At 31.9% G+C, this 17,811-nt stretch overlaps 2 protein-coding genes across 8 annotated transcripts; one reads left to right on the top strand and one right to left on the bottom strand.

Annotated features, from left to right (window-relative positions):
* Positions 1 to 420: 420 nt before the first annotated feature.
* On the top strand, positions 421 to 10,869 carry LOC8274189 (formin-like protein 18). 7 transcript variants are annotated; one of them, XM_015717059.3, is made up of 17 exons: positions 433 to 1,445; positions 2,168 to 2,868; positions 3,979 to 4,200; positions 4,296 to 5,935; positions 6,026 to 6,170; positions 6,332 to 6,376; positions 6,748 to 6,846; positions 7,060 to 7,101; positions 7,226 to 7,306; positions 7,389 to 7,439; positions 7,530 to 7,611; positions 8,209 to 8,303; positions 8,737 to 8,808; positions 8,899 to 9,015; positions 9,641 to 9,709; positions 9,828 to 9,894; positions 10,130 to 10,869. In XM_015717059.3, exons 1-17 carry the CDS (start codon positions 1,373 to 1,375, stop codon positions 10,315 to 10,317), a joined length of 3,789 nt encoding a protein of 1,262 aa, XP_015572545.1. In that variant the 5' UTR covers positions 433 to 1,372; the 3' UTR covers positions 10,318 to 10,869. The 7 variants fall into 7 exon arrangements, 5 of the variants coding, with proteins under 5 accessions (XP_025012484.1, XP_015572545.1, XP_015572546.1 ...); XM_015717060.3 differs by having other exon boundaries at positions 6,332 to 6,403; positions 6,793 to 6,846; XM_015717058.3 differs by having other exon boundaries at positions 434 to 1,445; positions 6,332 to 6,403.
* A 376-nt stretch (positions 10,870 to 11,245) lies between these two features.
* Positions 11,246 to 12,687, bottom strand: LOC8274190 (probable WRKY transcription factor 40). Its single transcript, XM_025156720.2, has 4 exons — positions 12,503 to 12,687; positions 12,156 to 12,401; positions 11,947 to 12,063; positions 11,246 to 11,694 (listed from the first exon to the last, which is right to left on the bottom strand). The coding sequence occupies exons 1-4, from the start codon at positions 12,530 to 12,532 to the stop codon at positions 11,329 to 11,331; spliced, it is 759 nt and encodes a 252-aa protein (XP_025012488.2). The 5' UTR covers positions 12,533 to 12,687; the 3' UTR covers positions 11,246 to 11,328.
* Between the last annotated feature and the right edge of the window lie 5,124 nt (positions 12,688 to 17,811).

The raw sequence follows: 17,811 nt of genomic DNA, 5'->3' as shown, positions 1-17,811 counted from the left end.
CTCTTTTTGAATATTTAGCTTACAAGCATCCATCATCTATTATTCCATGCAACTCTTACAAAAACAAAAAAGGAAGAAAAATGACAACTCTCTAGTGCTTATCCTCCCCCAATTATTAGATGGGCCTACTTGAAATTATGGTTTATCTATTTGGTCCATACAGAATAATGTAGTTTTAATTAGTCAAGAAGGTGAAATTAGCATACCATATAAAGCAAAAAGTAAACCTTTTTGTGTCACCTAAAATTAAAATCACAAGTAAGATTTCATGATTTAAAGTTTGAGCCTGTCTTTTCTACAATTTATTCTAATCATTTTTATTATAAAAAATTACTAAACAAGTGCAAAAGTCATATAGAGGAGACCACTTATAGATTTCCAAAGTGCAAGCATAAAGGCCAGGATTAAAGGCTTAATTATACACTTTACATGCAACTAATTATGTTTAACTCAATTGATATTTTAGCTATTTTTAGGGTTATGAAATTTTGAATTTAAATTCAAGTAAAAGCTAATTACTTAGGGTGGACCAATGAGCATATATTTGAATTGCAATTTTTTTTAAAATTTATCTTTTTAAATTTTGTTAAATATATAAATTTAAGATATAAATATATAAAAATATACCCAAAATTTAGTTGGAAATTAGTTGATATCATTAAACTCCTTCACGATTAAACCAAAAAGACATAAAGGCCCCACGATTAATGGGAAGACAAACGTGCTAGTAACCAAGTACAAAAATCAAGTCTAATCAAACCGTCTTTTCAGTTACATAAATGTATAGTTAGAGAAAAAGAAAATAACTTTGGACATTATCGTTAATTAGTTATCATAATCATGCATTAGCTCCCTAACGACCCAAAAGAAAGAAAAGGACAGCAAGAAAACAAAAAGAAAAAAAGAAAAAAAAAAAGAATAGAAAAAGAAGAACGACATTAAACATATAAAAAAAGAAAACATAGACAGAGACACAGACAAAACCCAGATCCTTGGATTGGATCCTCTAACAAACCTTAACACTAACAAACAACCTTCACCAAACATCAAATCTCTGTCCATTTCTTTGTCATATTTTTGTTTTTGTACGTGTGTATGTGTGTGTGTGTGTGTGTGACCATCAACCCGTGTTGATTGAAAGCTAAGTTTCTGTGGTACAGAGGAACAAAGTGTGCATACGAAGACAATGACAATGACAATTCCCATAATGGGTATCTTAAGAACCCAGCAAAATTCGTGCTTTTCTTGTCTTTCTTGAACCCCGCATTTCTCTATATGAGCTGATTTTTTTGAGAAAGATGGTGCAATGTGGGTTCAATTGGTGCATTTCTAGGGTATAATTGTCTGGAGTCTTGTTTGGATCTCCTTCAAGATGGCTCTCTTTAGGAAGTTCTTCTACCGAAAACCACCTGATGGGCTGCTGGAAATTTCTGAAAGGGTTTATGGTATGTTTTCTGTTTCATATATTTGCTTACTTTAGGGTTAATGATTACTGGGTTTTGGTTTATGTTTTGTTTCCTTCTTTTATGTAAAGTTTTTAAATGCACCTTTTATCTAATTTATTTATTTTGTCTATTTTACTGTATTGTGTTTTGAGTATTACTTTGCATTGTTATTGACGGGTAAGTGGCTTTTAAAGTTTTAACCTTTTAGGATAAGGGGATGTTGTATATAATGTAGTAAGTGGTTAACATACCATTTGCAAAAGGAATATCTTAATGCGATTAGTTTGAGATAGTAAGGTTAAAAAACCCAGTTGATTTAGTCGCGATTAAATGACTTTGCTCTTATGATAGTACTTCTGTTGCTATTGTATCTCCAGCTTTTGGACTGTAGTACTTTTGTAGTGGTTTCATTTTGAAACTCAACGAGTTCATAAAATTTCTGTGGAAGTGAAATCCTTTTCAAGTAAGTCTTTGGAACTTATGTCATTTATGCATTTTGTAAATTTTGACATGCATATATGTTTTACTTAGTCTAATGCTCATAAGGGTTATAGCATGAAAACTGTAGTCAATTATGATTAAATTACTTTTTTTGTTGCTATTGAACCTTGAAAAGTCTGGGTGAGCAGGGGATTTTCATTTTTAAACGATGATAAAGATTGTTTCTCTATTAATGTGATAGTTATGGTTTATTTATGTCATTATTCTATATGGTTTTGCAGTCTTTGATTGCTGCTTTACTACGGAGATTTTGGATGACGATGAATATAAAATCTACATTGGAGGCATAGTGAGTCAACTTCGTGATCAATTCCCAGATTCTTCATTCATGGTGTTTAACTTTCGGGAGGGAGAGCACCAAAGCCTGATTGGCAGCATATTATCTGAGTATGATATGACTGTAATGGACTATCCTCGCCACTATGAAGGTTGCCCTTTGCTCACAATGGAGATGATCCACCACTTTCTCAGATCAAGTGAGAGCTGGCTGTCACTTCTGAAACAAAATGTACTCTTGATGCATTGTGAACGAGGTGGATGGCCAGTTTTGGCATTCATGCTTGCTTCTCTCTTGATATATAGGAAGCAGTTCAGTGGGGAGCAGAAAACATTAGACATGATTTACAAACAAGCACCACGAGAGCTTTTGCAGCTGATGTCACCCCTCAATCCGTTGCCTTCTCAATTGAGGTACTTGCAGTATGTATCAAGAAGGAATGTGGGCTCACAGTGGCCTCCACTGGATAGGGCACTTACACTGGACTGTGTTATTCTTAGAGTTATTCCCAATATGGATGGAGAGGGAGGTTGCCGTCCAATATTTAGGATTTATGGTCAGGACCCCTTAATGGCTGCTGATCGGACTCCCAAAGTTCTTTTCTCAACACCAAAAAGGAGCAAACTTGTTCGACATTACAAGCAGGTAACTCGAGTCTGTGTATTCATTTCTAACTTTTCTTTAAAATATTTGTTCAACTGATTTATCTTTGATTCAAAATTTTGGCTTGTCCTAATTCCTGGATGAAAATTTATCTTCTTTTGTTGTTAATTACTTAATGCATGATTTTATTTCCGGCATTTGTCTAACATAAAGGCAGTTATAGCATAACTAGATCTCTTGATAAGAATGGTATGCACTCATATTTCTATCTCATTGACCTTTTTAGTTGACACTGCTACATCTGTTCTTTAAGTCCGGCGCTTATTAGCCAAGGGAATTTTTCCATTAATTCTAAAGCTGAAATGATGACGCATATGGATTTTGATTTTCAAAAATTTTGATGCCAGGTTGTGCACACTTCCTGAAAGATAATATTTCTATTGCATTTTGTCGATCTTGCTCTAGTTTGATGTGATGTATGATATTTTGACATGTACAACCATGTACTTAATATTAATAATTATATTCAGTCTATGCTAGCAAATGGATTTTCTTGTAGCCAGTAGCCATATGTTTTCTTCTATAGGGAGGTGACATGAGTATATATATTATTTTTTACCATATTCTTTTCCCATATGCAGAATGAGTGAGTCTTGCTTGAAACCTTCCAAGCAAATGCTCATGAAAATGTGTCATCATATAGACAACAATTCTCAGTTGATGGTTTACCATTATTCTCAGAATAAGCATTGTCTTTGATTTCATGTACATTTCATTTATGCTTTGCAGAATGAGAGTGATGATGTCACTTAGTCGAAGTGGCAACCACCTCGAAATGGGGCCATTCAAAATTATCTTACAGATCTGGAATAGGAGAGTAAGGTTGTGGGGATGGGCATATTTCATTATTTGCAATACTGAAGTTATTATGATTAAGTAACCTAGCTGTAACAACAAGAAGTATCACATGTTTTTATTTTACAAAATGCGTATATATTGCTTTTTAGCAGGAATTTATTGGCTTTAGTTATTAACTACTGGTAGATAACAATCCAAGTCCTTTTGGAGTTTTCCTTTTCTTTTCTACTATCTATTATAACTCTCCTTAGAGTTTGCTGTTATGTGTTTCAAATTCTTCATTTGTTACTGCAGGCAGTTAGCGATTTAATTAAACTAGACATCCATTGTCATGTTCAAGGTGATGTTGTGATGGAGTGTATTCATGTGGAGAGTGATTTGGAAAGGGAACAGATGATCTTCCGTGTCATGTTCAATACAGCCTTTATTAGATCAAATATCTTGATGCTTAACAGTGAGGAAATCGACATGCTATGGAATGTTAAAGATCAATTTCCAAAGGACTTCAGAGCAGAGGTATCGAGTTATCTTTCAGCTTGTTAAATGTGTTCAAATGCTATGTCAGATTTGATCTGTTCAGGGGGCATTTATTTTTTTGTCTATGGGTGAAGGTTCTGTTTTCAGAGATGCATTCTACTTCATCTCTTGCTACAGTTGATTTGCTCGGTTTGGAGGAGAAAGGCGGTCTTCCTGAGGATGCATTTGCTAAAGTTCAAGAGTTTTTCAGCAACGTGGACTTGCTAGAACCAGAATCTGATCTGACACTAAATCTTCTCCAACAATTCAGTAGACTTCAAGAAAATTTGGAAATTGATTCTTCTCAGAGAGTAGAAATAGACCGTGTTATGCCAGAGTCAACTATTGAAAAAGTTCAAGGAAAATCAAATCAGAAGGAGTCAAAATATAATTTTATTCTCTCTATTAAATCACCTTCTGATGCAAGTTCAACTAGGGAGAAGTCTGAATCCCAGGAACTGATGATTGCTTCCCAATCAATGCCTTCCCCTAAACCATCTCCAGATGTAAATATCATCCAGAAGAGGGTTGAGTCCTCTCAAGAACTACATGTTTCTCTCCAACGGTCAGCTCAATCTAAGATCATATCCCCAAGAGTGCAAAAGACTTTGCGATCCTCACCATATAGCACATCCTCAGCCATTGGCATCTCAGCTTTGTTGCATGATGATGGTGCATCTAATGGTGAGGAAATCACCCGTCAAGTGACAATAACATCCTCAGCAATTTCATCTCCTGTCACAAATGTACATAAACCCATGCAGCTTAGTCATGTGTCTAATGTAAGACTGCCACCGTCACCACCCCCGCTGCCCCCATCACCATCTTCTACCTCATTACAATGTCTAAAAGAAGCTCTTACAACTTCGGTACAGTTTTGTGCTACTAATTCTCCTCCTCAACGAACTTCAAAAGCAACATATTCTTCAGCTAATGATTCTCCTGAGGAATTGTCAGAGACAGGTCTGTCATTACTGAGGAGTGCGCGTCCACCTAGACTAACTTCTTCTCCTGGGTCATCTTCTTCTCTTGCAAGTGGCAGTTCTTCAACTCTCCCTCCTCCTCCTCCACCTCCTTCCTTCTCAGGGGAATCCTCATTACCAGCTGTTGAAAAATCAATCTCAACTCCTCTTCTTCCACCCCTTTCTTTTCCCAGAACATCTCCATCCTTCGCTATCAAGCCGCCACCGGCACCTCCTCTACCAGGGGTTCTCTCAATAGCACCCTCCTCAGTTTCTTCTCAGCAGCATATAAATAACTCGGAAGTTATTTCTAAACCTTCTCCACCACCTCCTCCTCCTTTGTGTTCTCAATCTCTATTGGGGCCTGCTGGTGTCACTTTAGTGCCATCACCACCCCCTCCTCCTACTTCTACAGTTAGTGTTGCTTCAGTGTCACCACCCCCTCCTCTTCCTAGTTCTGCTCCAACGGATTCCTCTGCACATATTCCTCCTGTGCCACCGCCACCTGCTCCTTGTGCCAAAGGATTATCAAAACCCGGTGGTACCTCTTCACCATCACATAATGGAGTTGTCAATGGAAATGTGCCTCCAGTTCCTGGACCACCTTCTGGTGCTCTGTTCAGTGCAAAGGGACGAGGCTTATCACGTTCAAGTCCAAGAAATCAGGCTCAACCTAGAAAAGCCAACTTGAAGCCCTACCATTGGTTAAAAATAACTAGAGCCATGCAGGGAAGTCTATGGGCTGAGGCACAGAAATCTGATGAAGCTTCCAAGTACGTCATTCATTTGTTACCCTGGTTGATAAGGAAATGTCTTCAGCTAATATTATTCTTTAGGCATTCTTTTATTTTATTCTTACTCAGGTTTGTCTGTGCTAGGACTCCAGAATTTGACATGTCAGAACTCGAGAGTCTTTTCTCAGCTGCTGCTCCAAATACTGGTCATGGAAGCACTGGAGAAAAGTCATCTCGCCGCACCTTGGGATCTAAATCTGATAAAGTGCAACTGGTAATCAATGTTTTAAAAAAAATAATGAAGCCTATTATCAATTATAGTCATTGCATAAATTGCAGCTGTCCATCACTTATAAAGTGTTGCATACTTGATAATGTTTAAAACATCTAATTAATGTTTATTTCCTTTTCACGAGTTATTTACTGATTCTGCAGATTGAGCTTAGACGAGCATATAACTGTGAGATCATGCTTTCGAAGGTTAAAATTCCTCTGTCTGATCTAATGGTATGCTGAAACTTATTGCAGTTTTTCAAGTAAATGCTTCTAGAATATGATACAAGTTAACATTGAGATTGAAAAAAAATGTAATTTATAAACCATCGTTGATAATGAAAATAAAATCTCATAATTCCTTCATGCTTCTAAAATATGATACAAGTTAAAATTGAGGTTGAGTCTGCATACAAGAATTTGTTGGATGTTTGAGATGGTGACGTCTTCCCTTTTTTTGGAGCTAATGACTGAAGAGTTTAAAGTCCTGTAGCATTTTTCTGGTTTAAGGATTCTTGTCTGTTGAACAGTTTTTAGTTGGTTCTTTTACATTCTTCCTTCAATATTAATGTTTACAGAGTGCAATCCTTGCCATGGATGATTCAGTTCTAGATGTTGATCAGGTTGATAATCTTATAAAGTTCTGTCCAACTAAAGAAGAGATGGAATTGCTCAAGGTATCACCATGTTTTCCCCTAATTTAACATATATTTTCACATGAAATACTTCACCTCTCCATTGACATGGTAAAACTTTTTAATATGTTAAAACCAGTTATTTTATCTCTTTCTAGCTAATAATGGAAATGTAAATTTATTAGTTCCATATAAAATCTCATTCTTCTTTATGTTGAGTAACAGCTAGGTCTCCTTTCTTTGGTTAATGTTCAGGGTTATAGCGGAGATAAGGATAACCTAGGGAAGTGTGAACAGGTGTGAAGAGTAGTTAACTTTATCTTTCACATGTATTTATATATCTTCTTCTTTGTTTCTTTTGTTATTTTAATGAATTAGTATAAGTACTACTCCAACTAAACGCCTGATGTTTACATGGCAGTTTTTCTTAGAATTGATGAAAGTACCACGAGTAGAGTCGAAGCTAAGGGTTTTCTCATTCAAACTACAATTCCATCCCCAGGTTGGAGGATAATTTACTTTATTATGATGATTTTCTGATGTATTTTGTGGATTTTATTTTATCCCTTGCCTTTTGCCTTCAGGTTTCTGACCTAAGAAGGAACTTAAATGTTGTAAATTCAGCTGCTGAAGAGGTACGTCCAATCTTCTTCTTACTCCAAGAAAAGATTTTTTTTTTCTGTAATTTTCATCTCTTGCTCCATATTCAATAGCGTATTTATCAGGTCAGGAGTTCACGCAAGTTGAAAAGGATCATGCAAACTATTCTTTCCCTGGGTAATGCTTTGAACCATGGAACTGCAAGAGGTGAGTTGCAATTCAATGTGAAAAAGGCTTTACTGTAATTGGCTCTGCTCAATATAAGAACGTGGATTGGTCAACATGTGTTTCTAACATACAAACCGGAATGATATGCCAGTTTTCCATTTTCACAATTATACTTCTTTGTATCTGCTTTAATTGGTGGTAAAATCATTGTTCTTTTCATTAATCTGATGCTGCGAGATGCACTTGAAGCTTGGTTGTTGTATGTCATTCAACTAACCCTCACTTTTTCTACCTGCTGAGAAACTAGCTTATGTATGTAGTATGCTTTGATATTTGTTGCCAGGCTGCAGCCAGTGTTTGGTCATTAAGTAGATGCTGCAATTGTGTCCTTGAACCTTGATTTGCATGTAGTATGTAAACTGTTTAACTCTCGGCTTTTCTGCCTCTTGATGGGAAAGTAACATGAGCAGTGATTGATCTCTTTGAAATTGGATTTGTCTTATATGATGAGATAAAATTCAAGATTTTGTTACTCTTTATTGCGTCTTTCCAGTTTTATTCCTCTGAATCTTTCCCACCGATTAATGTGCTCTCCCGGGATATTGGGATTAACTATTCATGGTTACATCGTTTTAGGTTCTGCAGTTGGATTTCGATTGGATAGTCTCCTCAAACTCACAGATACACGAGCTATAAATAACAAGATGACTCTCATGCATTATCTCTGTAAGGTAGAATATTAAACCTATCTTGCTGAGCTACATGGAAAGCATTTACTGATTTAAAATCTTGTATGCAACTCCCAGAATTTTTTGCAGAAGCTTGCTGCATTTTGTGCATATTGAGAATTAGATGAAAAAGTATGAAACAATAATATTCAATATGTTATGATCCTAGTTGGCTGGATATGGAACTTGGATCCCGCATTAGAAGTATGAGATTTGGTTGGGGTTAATATGAATTTGGGCTTTCCCATCTGAATAGCTAGTTTATGGGTGTGTCACTCTCCCAAGGTCCTTAACAGAATAACCAGAGAAGACCTGTTGTTTTTTTCGGTCACACATTCTTTTATTAAAGTATTACAGAATATAGAAATCTAAGCTTCATTTATTAGATCTATTTATTAAGGATTTCGGGTATTTTTGCTGGTTTTTTGAGTTTTAGGTACTTGCTGAAAAGCTTCCAGAACTGCTGGATTTTCAGAAGGACCTCATGAGTTTGGAGGCTGCGACAAAAGTACTGTTCATCTTCATGCATACATTTGCAAAAAAATCCACCGTTTGTAGCATATAATAATATTTAACCAAATGTCTAATGCCTATGCAGATACAATTGAAATATTTGGCAGAAGAAATGCAAGCCATTAGCAAAGGGCTGGAGAAAGTTTTGCAGGAATTAACTGCCTCAGAGAATGATGGCCATGTGTCTGAATACTTTTGCAAGGTATGTCTGCAATAACAACTGCTGTATTTTCATCCGAGAATGAGGTCTCAGAATATATTTGCGAGAATCCCACGAGAAATAGATGCTTGAAGGCCCAACATACCTTCTCTTTTAATCCTTTTGCATTAGAGTTGGTGTGATATCAGAAAAACATCTGTATTCTTGGATATCTAGTCTCTTTTTAGTGTGATTAGATGTTTGGCATGTCCTTTACTGACAGAAAGCATTTGCTGTCAATGTAAATGCCAAAATGTTAGTAGAAGAACCTATATGGGTGTTCACCTAAAAGTTTAAGCTTTAAAATTTAGTGGTTCTAGAAGCATGTTGTAGGCTATATTGACTAGTAGTCTGAATAAGAATTTGCAGCCCTGTTCTTAAGTTCAAATTGCACAAATGATGGAAGTGTGGACTTTTTATAGTAATGCACTCAAGCCCAATGGCCTTTTGGTTAAAGGTGCATGCTAGATCTTAACATTTATAATGCTTTAATGCTAACAATTGTTTCAAATCTTTTTTCTTTTTTTATTTTTATATCGACCATACAGTTCAGTGTTTGAAAAACTAACACGTGCATAATTAACATGATTACTGATGTATTTCTATTTTTTGGCTTGGAAAAAATCAGAGCCTAAAGGTATTCCTTAGTTCCGCAGAAAGTGAAGTAAGGTCATTGGCTTCCCTCTATTCCACTGTGGTATGTATGGCCTCCTCCTTCCCCCTGCCTCTTTTGATTTCTTAAAGGAGCTGATTTGGAACATTTATAAGATGCTTCAGCCAACGTTAGACTTATTTCTGAATTTGAATGTTTTCAGGGCAGAAATGCAGATGCATTGGCCCTTTATTTTGGAGAAGATCCTGCACGTTGCCCATTTGAGCAAGGTACATTACATTTTTGAGATCTCTGTGGCTCTCAATACAAAGCAAAGTTTAAACGTGAAAAATTACAAAAAGAAATTGTTTATTCTCCATATCACCATCGTTCATAGACTTCTTCTATTCGAATGAACCATGCTTCTTTAAGGACTTAAAATCCTGTTACTCTATTGATCGATTGCAAAACCTGTTAATCTTCTGCTTCTTTCAAGATGGCTCATTCTGTGCCTTCGTTTTACAGTTGTGTCTACTCTGCTAAATTTTGTGAAGATGTTTATCCGAGCACATGATGAAAATTGCAAGCAGCTTGAACTTGTAAGGAAAAGAGCGGAGAAGGAAGCAGAAAATGAAAAGTTGAAGATGGATGCTTCCAAGAAGGAGTCTGTAAACTTGATACAGACTCCTATCAAGAGTGGGATTATCAAATGATCAAGCTGTACTATCTATATAAGCCATAGTCTACCAATCAAAACAGAAGTGGTACTCATGTAGATAATCTTTGTTGTATTAATGGATCAAAATGCATTGCAAGGAGCAAAGACAGTTTATAGAGGCAATGCTACGGAAAAAAAAAAAAAAAGCATTTACCTTGCAGGAGCAATAAGCAGTGAAGGAAACAAAAATGGGTACTGCAAGGACAAATGCTCATCTTGAGCAGTAAGACAAATGCTACTGTTTGTAATATATAATTTACCGATGCCATAGTTTACATCTGTCTATTGCTTTTGGTGCAGAGATGGCTGCACCAAGCAGTCCAGTTCTGCTATACTTGGTTCCTCGTAACTTATACAGTAGTAGCCACATTTTTTGTTAACATTATCAGTTCTGTATATTTTGAGTTGTTAGTGATGTAAATGTTGTTTACATGTAGTATATTTGTACGAATATGAGCAACTTAATTTCCTTGTAACAAAATGGAGAGTGATTCAATGGATTCATTGCTTAGAAGCTATGAACATTCATATAATCTGCTTCTTTTAATTTAAGTGGCTCCATGGCTAGCTCATATTTTCTATCTGTCTTGTGTCTTCTTTTTATTGCATTGATCATCCATCAAATGTTGTTGGCAAACATTAATCAAACCATTTTCCAGCAATTACTGGGAGTTCATCCACACATGACATGACATGAGCAACTGAGGAATCGCAGTACGTAGCAGCAATGTGTAATCACATCTACTGTGGTTAATGGGTTTTAGGATAAGATATTATCAATCAAGTCAATCCTTTTGTAATTCTTCTTCTGCAATGGTTTTTCAATCATTTTTTTCATCGAGGAATAATGGATTTATGACTCATATTCAGTAGCTCGAAGCATAAGCAAAGTTACATGCAACACTAAGTGGCCAGGCGAAGAATAGCTAAAAAGCTAATTGATCTTGTTCATCAATTCCCTTTACATCTAAAGTGAAATACATGATAACATAAGGTACCGAGATCTTCACAGTAGTCTTGGACTATATAGCTGGCCACTCATAGACCTTGCAACAGCAGCAGCCACAGCAACAGTAAAGTTGGGATCTTTGGTGAGAGATGCCACATATTCTTCAACCTTACCACTATTGAAGTTGCTGCATTTGTTGTCTTCCTTGAGACTCTGAGAAAGTTTCTCCTTATCATGAATGGAACTTGAGAGAGTAAGATCAAGGCCAACAGCAGCTGGTTGAAAAGAAATAGTAGTCCTTGAGCTTCTTGATGAACTATCAGGAGAATATACAGACTGTGCAGGTGAATCATTGGGTTCATGGTTGTGTTCTCCTTCATAAGTTGCAACTAGTATTGACTTGTCTTCTGCACACCTTTGCACCTAATTAAAACCCAAGAAACAAGACTTTTACACTCGGTCTTAATTAGTCATGCATGTTTCATAAAATAATAGTCGGAGAATTTTGATTTTACTTCCTTGAAAGAAACATTGTGAATAACGATGAGTTTGACTCAGTGGTACTAAGTCATCTCTAGACTATGAAATTCAAGCCCTAGCATAATTGAACCCTAATTAAACAGAGAGAGAGAGAGAGAGAGAGAGAGAGAGAAATAAAGCTTGTGAATGGCATACCTTCTTCTTGACAGGGCAACCAGGGGCCATGGAACACCTGAAGTAAGCTCTAGGTGATGGATTATCTTTAGTAACCTTCTGGCCGTACTTTCTCCATTGATAACCATCTCTCACAATCTGCAACAAATCCAAAAAGAGAACTAAAATGAAAACCTGAATCAAGGCTTAAACATGCATTTTTTTTTCAAAGTAAAAGAACGTAAGCTTACAAGGCTCTTGTCTTTTGAGGCAGTTCTAACAAAGATTTGTGAAGGCTTGGACAAAGGAATCTCAATTCTTGGTCTCTTATTGGATTCATACACCTCATAGCATGAACTACTCGGTGTTTCTTGTACCTTCTTTTCTTGAAAGTTAGCTTGAAGGGTGCTGAATTTCCTGCTCATAACTTCAAGCATAAATCTAAGAGTTTCGTTCTCTTTCTGGGTACGTTCCAGCTCATCTTGTAGAGACTCCATCTGATCAGAAGAAACATAAGATTTAAAAAAGAAAAAACTCAGACATGCAGACTAGAGAGAGCAGTGAGTGAGAGAAAAGGGAAGTAAGTAAGAAAGTTTACCTTGTGTTTGGTATATGAATGAGAATCCATATGATTTTACTTAATAAGACTTGAGTATTAGAGAAAAGGAGAGGGTGTTCTTAGAAAAAGCAATATGAGAGGGAAAAGCAGTTATTTATAGATGAAATCTTTTGCTCTTCTCTCTCGTGCAAAACTGTAAGAATTGTATGTATGGTCGTTTTGTTCACGCAGCAGCCACACACCCAATCTTCTATTTATCGATTAATTACTTTATACAAATACTCGTGGCTGCTTTTGTTTTGCAAAGAGTTATTACTTAGTTTATTCAGACCATACTAAATTAATAAAAAATTATATATATTTATTAATTTTAAATAATAAAATATATGTTAAAAAATTTAATTTTTTTATTTTATATCCTACCAATCAACAATCGTGCTTTTGACTTGAAAATATGAGTACAGTGCTTGTGAGAATTGGGTTGAAGGCCATAAAATCTCCAATTATAATCTTACTTAAAATATAATTAATAAAAAAAATAGACTCATTTACACCTTAAACCCCAGCTCAAACTATATTGTTTCAGTTAATGGCCTGTTAAGGAGCTTGATGTCCCCACTCCCCTCTCTCAAAACCCAAAAGGAAAGGAAGAAAGCAAGAAAAGTAAGGCTTTAGTCATGGATGGGAAATTATAATTAAAGTCGTTAGAAATCAAAGCCAACAAAGTGTTTTACAAAATGGAGTCATGTCTTTTAACTAATAACATTTTCAAATTTGTGTTCTCACATGACATAATCCATATCAAACATTACTTACCTCATCGGCATGACATCATACCTGTGACGTAATGATTTTTAATGTAGAGATTTTTAGTCCTGATGTTGGAATAATAATAAGCTAATAACGTATGTGAGGGTGCAACAATTAATTACAACTTGTGATCAAATCCTCTAGTCTCTCTCTCTCTCTCTCTCTCTCTCTATATATATATATATATATATATATATATAAAGACTTCAGTCTCTGTGTCTTTTTTTAACCCATATTAAGTTTCCATTAAACTTCAAAGAGAAAGAAAAAAAATAAAATATATATATATATATATATATATATATATATATATATATATTAATAAATGTAATAATTAATTAATGTAGGGATTTTGTTCCACATGAAATTGTATTTTATATTATGAATTGTAAATTTCCTTGGTATGTTTGTTTTATTGAATTTCTACCTAATGTTTGTTGCCTACTCCTAATACATTTTTTCTAAATTCCAACTGAACTGTCACATTTTATTTTAATTTTTGTTTATATGTAACAATTTTATCTTTTGTTCATACCATGACGAGTCACCACCTAACATTGTTAAATTAGTCCTGTAACTCATTTGGAGATAACTAGTGCACCATTGCCTCGTAAAAATGTGACAAATTCAATTATTTATACTTCTATGTTTGGTGTTTAGAGAGTATTGCAGAAATAATAATTTAAACTAAATTAGTATGCATGGATATTAAATATTGGAAAGTTATGGACGACCCTCCCTTGAGAAAGGCCGATTAGTATATATGCTATAACACAAAAATCACACGTGCATATGGCATATCGGGTTGTCATCTGATTGGATAAAATTTGCATGTTCACATCAATGGACTGCAACTTAGGGGCAAAATCCAGTAGCATCATATTATAAACAGTTTAACATGTAACATAATCTCTTTTAATCTATCTATATTTTAATATATGTTTATTTATTTTTTTTGACACATTAATTCAAATTTATTTATAATTTTATAATTTTTCTATTAATTTATTAATTAATAAATTTCTAATTAAATACTGACTCTAATCTTCATAAATAGCATATTAATTATATTTTAATATAATATTAACTAATTAATTAATAAATTATATTTCTAATTAAACATTAACTCTAATTCTAAGAGATAATATAATTATTATATTAATTAATAAATAATTTTATAATCACATAATGATACTAATTCTATCATAAGAAATAACATATTAATTATATTTTAATTTTATATTAATTAATAAATTAATTTTATAATGAGATCATAATTTTAACTCTAAAATATAGCATTTTAAATTATATTTTTAATATTACATTAAATATAATTAACTTTAATTATATAATAAACTTTTAATTCTAAAAAATAGTAATATCAATTATATTGATATATTAATTTTAATAATATTAGAATTAATTAACTAATTAATAAGTTTTATATTATTGCATTAATAAAATTTTAGAATTTTAAAAAATTAAAAATATGTAAAAATAGTTAGTTTGCTATTATTTTTTTATATATAATATTAAATATTGAAAATCTTATTAAATTGTATCTATTAATGTGATTTTATAATTAGTATGTATGTTTAATTTTTAACACATACAATTTTTGTTTGACATATATACTTATTTTTTATATATGAGATTCAAGATTATGTGTAATTTTATAATTTTTTTAATTAATTTATTAATTAACAAGTTACATTTCTAACTAAATATTGACTCTAATCCTAGAAAATAACAATATTAATTAAATTTAATATTATGTTAACTAATAAAATAATTTTCTAATCAGATTATGATATTATTTTTATACTACAAATAGCATATTGATTATATTTTAATATTATATTAATTAATAAACAGTCTTCTAATTAGATAATAATTCTAATTCAAAAAAATTACATCTTAAGTTATATTCTTAATATTATATTCAATAATAAATAAAATTCTTAACTCTATAATAAATTTTAAAAGATTGTAATATCAATTATATTGATAATATTAATTTATATAATACTAAAACTAATTAATAGATAGTATTAAAATAATTTTTATATTATTACACTAATAAAAATTTAAAATTTTAAAAAAATTAACAAAGACATTTTAAAATAGTTAGTTTATTATTTTTTGAATATTATAAATTAATATTAAATGTAAAAATATTTATTAAATTGTATCTATAAACTTGATTTTATAATCAAAATAATAATAACTGTCATTCAGTGCACGAAATTTCTAGAACCTAATTTTTTTTGATATATGTGCTTAATCTTGTATATATAGAATTTTTGTTTTGACATATTTACTTATTTTTGACACATGATATTTAAATATATGCATAATTTTATAGCTTTCTATTAATTTATTAATTAATAAGTTATATTTTAATCAAGTACCAATTCTAATTTTAAGAAATGAACATTAATTATGTTTTAATATTATATTAATTGATAAATAGTTTTCTAATTAGATAATGATATTAATTTTATTCTAAAAAATAGCATAGTAATTATATCTTAATATTATATTAACTTACAATAATTTATTAATTAGATAGTAAATATAATTCTAGAAAATGACATCTTAAATTATAATTTTTAGTATTATATTTAATAATAAGTTAATTTTTAATTATATAATAAAATTTTAATTCTAAAATATAGTAATATTAATTATATTGATAGTATTAGTTTATATAATACTAAAATCAATTAATAAATATTTTTAAGATAATTTTATATAATTACATTAATAAAATTTAAAATTTAAAAATAAAAAATATTTAAAATAATTATTTTACTATATTTTTAAAATATCAAAAATTAAAAATTTATCAAATTATTTGTATCAACTTGATTTTATAATTAAAATAATAATAACGGATATAACTAAAATTTTAAATTGAATCTTATTTTAAAATAATATTTTACGATCTTTAAGATTCATGTTTAGCTTGCTCTAAATTAATGAATTGGTATAAAAGTTTGATTGTTCCAATCGAATTATGTTAGTTTTTTTAAAAAAAAATTAATAAAAATAAAAAATAGAATTTTGTATTTACTTGTACTATTTTTCTCAAATAAAAACAAAAAACAGTTTATATGTTTTAAAATTATAACTAAGTTTTTAAAAAAATTAAAAATAAATTTAATATATTTTCTACGATTCTTTTACATAAGAAGTAATTTATTTTAATATAAAAAGATAAATTTTATTTTATTTATTCAAGTCTATCATTTATTTTAAAATATTATCTAAATAGAAAATAAATTATTAATAAATTAAATATATATTTTATAAATTCTATAAATTTTTATAAAGATAAAAACTTTTATTTTATAAAAATAAAAACATTCTCCACAAAGGGTCTAAAAGAGCTGTCAATGGAAATGGAATAAATCAAACACTGATTTGTAGTTATATGCATAGTGTCACGGGCTTGGTGTTTTCTACCAAGCTTTCTCATGGAAATAAGTAAGCTAGTCAGCCTTACTCTTCAAATGCTAGGCAAAAATGCTAGCCAAGATGACAAGAAGAACAAAAGAGAGCTTAAGAAAGCTTAGAGAGAGAATTTCTAGAGAGAGAAACTACTTGCTCTTCTATTAAGCTTGAATAGCTTGATTACAACTTGATTTTCTTGATCCTTACAAATGAATTCTCTAAGCTATATATAGGCCTCCACCTCCTCAATGGACGGTGATGATACATTCGATCTAATGGCTAAGATTAAGTATCTAGAATGTTCTACACACTTCCATACTTATCTACACATTATACATGCATTCTAGATTATTCTAAAATGTTCCAGATGTTTCCAGAGAATTCTAGAATGTTCTAGAATCCTCCCTTGCTTTGTAGCGAACTCTGGAGGCTTCTTGGGCCATTGAACCTTCGCGCGAGAAGGGGAAATATACGGGCTGTGACATAGGGATGTAGAGATATATGCATAGGGATTTGTAGTTATATGCATAGGGATGTAGAGATAAAAGAATAGTCTAACACGTGAGAAGCATTGATGGAATCTAGGGTTAATTTTCAACGTCGCTAAACATTAATTCCACTTTTGACGGCTCAAGGCTAAGAATGAGATTCAATGCGGTCCGAATTATTTGTAACTCTATCAGAATCCTGGACCCAACACTTCCTAATTTTACTAAAGTGTGCAAGGATTAACCCATGTATCTAAATCTTTTTTATTATACTTTGTATTTATTTTTTGAATTTACTTTATCCATACGAGTAATGTATTTTAATATTGATTTTAACTTTATTTTAATAAAATTTATTATATAACTATACAGCAATAAGAAAAAAGAGATTGATTCAATATTAAAATTGCTAATTCAGCTATGAATCTTTTAGAAAAAAGATTTTATCAGATCTATTTAAAATCTTAGAATTCGAAGACATATAATTATTCAATTAACAATAGAGAGAAAAAGTCAAAAAGAGCTAGAGATGAATAAAAGGTTAGATTATTTTATTTGAAATGATTTTTTAATCGTTGTTATCGAAATTATCGC

Source organism: Ricinus communis, chromosome 3 (genome assembly GCF_019578655.1).
Source record: "Ricinus communis isolate WT05 ecotype wild-type chromosome 3, ASM1957865v1, whole genome shotgun sequence".
Taxonomy (NCBI): domain Eukaryota; kingdom Viridiplantae; phylum Streptophyta; class Magnoliopsida; order Malpighiales; family Euphorbiaceae; genus Ricinus; species Ricinus communis.
Note: the sequence above shows the minus strand (reverse complement) of the source record. Positions and strands in the feature narration are given on the sequence as shown.

Coding starts and splice junctions, on each gene's coding strand:
- LOC8274189 (XM_015717058.3), top strand. CDS start 1,373: ATGGCTCTCTTTAGGAAGTTCTTCTACCGAAAACCACCTGATGGGCTG. Junction 6,171..6,331: donor AATCTGATAAAGTGCAACTG/GTAATCAATGTT, acceptor CTGATTCTGCAG/ATTGAGCTTAGACGAGCATA. Junction 7,440..7,529: donor TAAATTCAGCTGCTGAAGAG/GTACGTCCAATC, acceptor CGTATTTATCAG/GTCAGGAGTTCACGCAAGTT.
- LOC8274190 (XM_025156720.2), bottom strand. CDS start 12,532: ATGGATTCTCATTCATATACCAAACACAAG. Junction 12,402..12,502: donor ATTCATATACCAAACACAAG/GTAAACTTTCTT, acceptor TCTTCTGATCAG/ATGGAGTCTCTACAAGATGA. Junction 11,695..11,946: donor GTTGCCCTGTCAAGAAGAAG/GTATGCCATTCA, acceptor GGTTTTAATTAG/GTGCAAAGGTGTGCAGAAGA.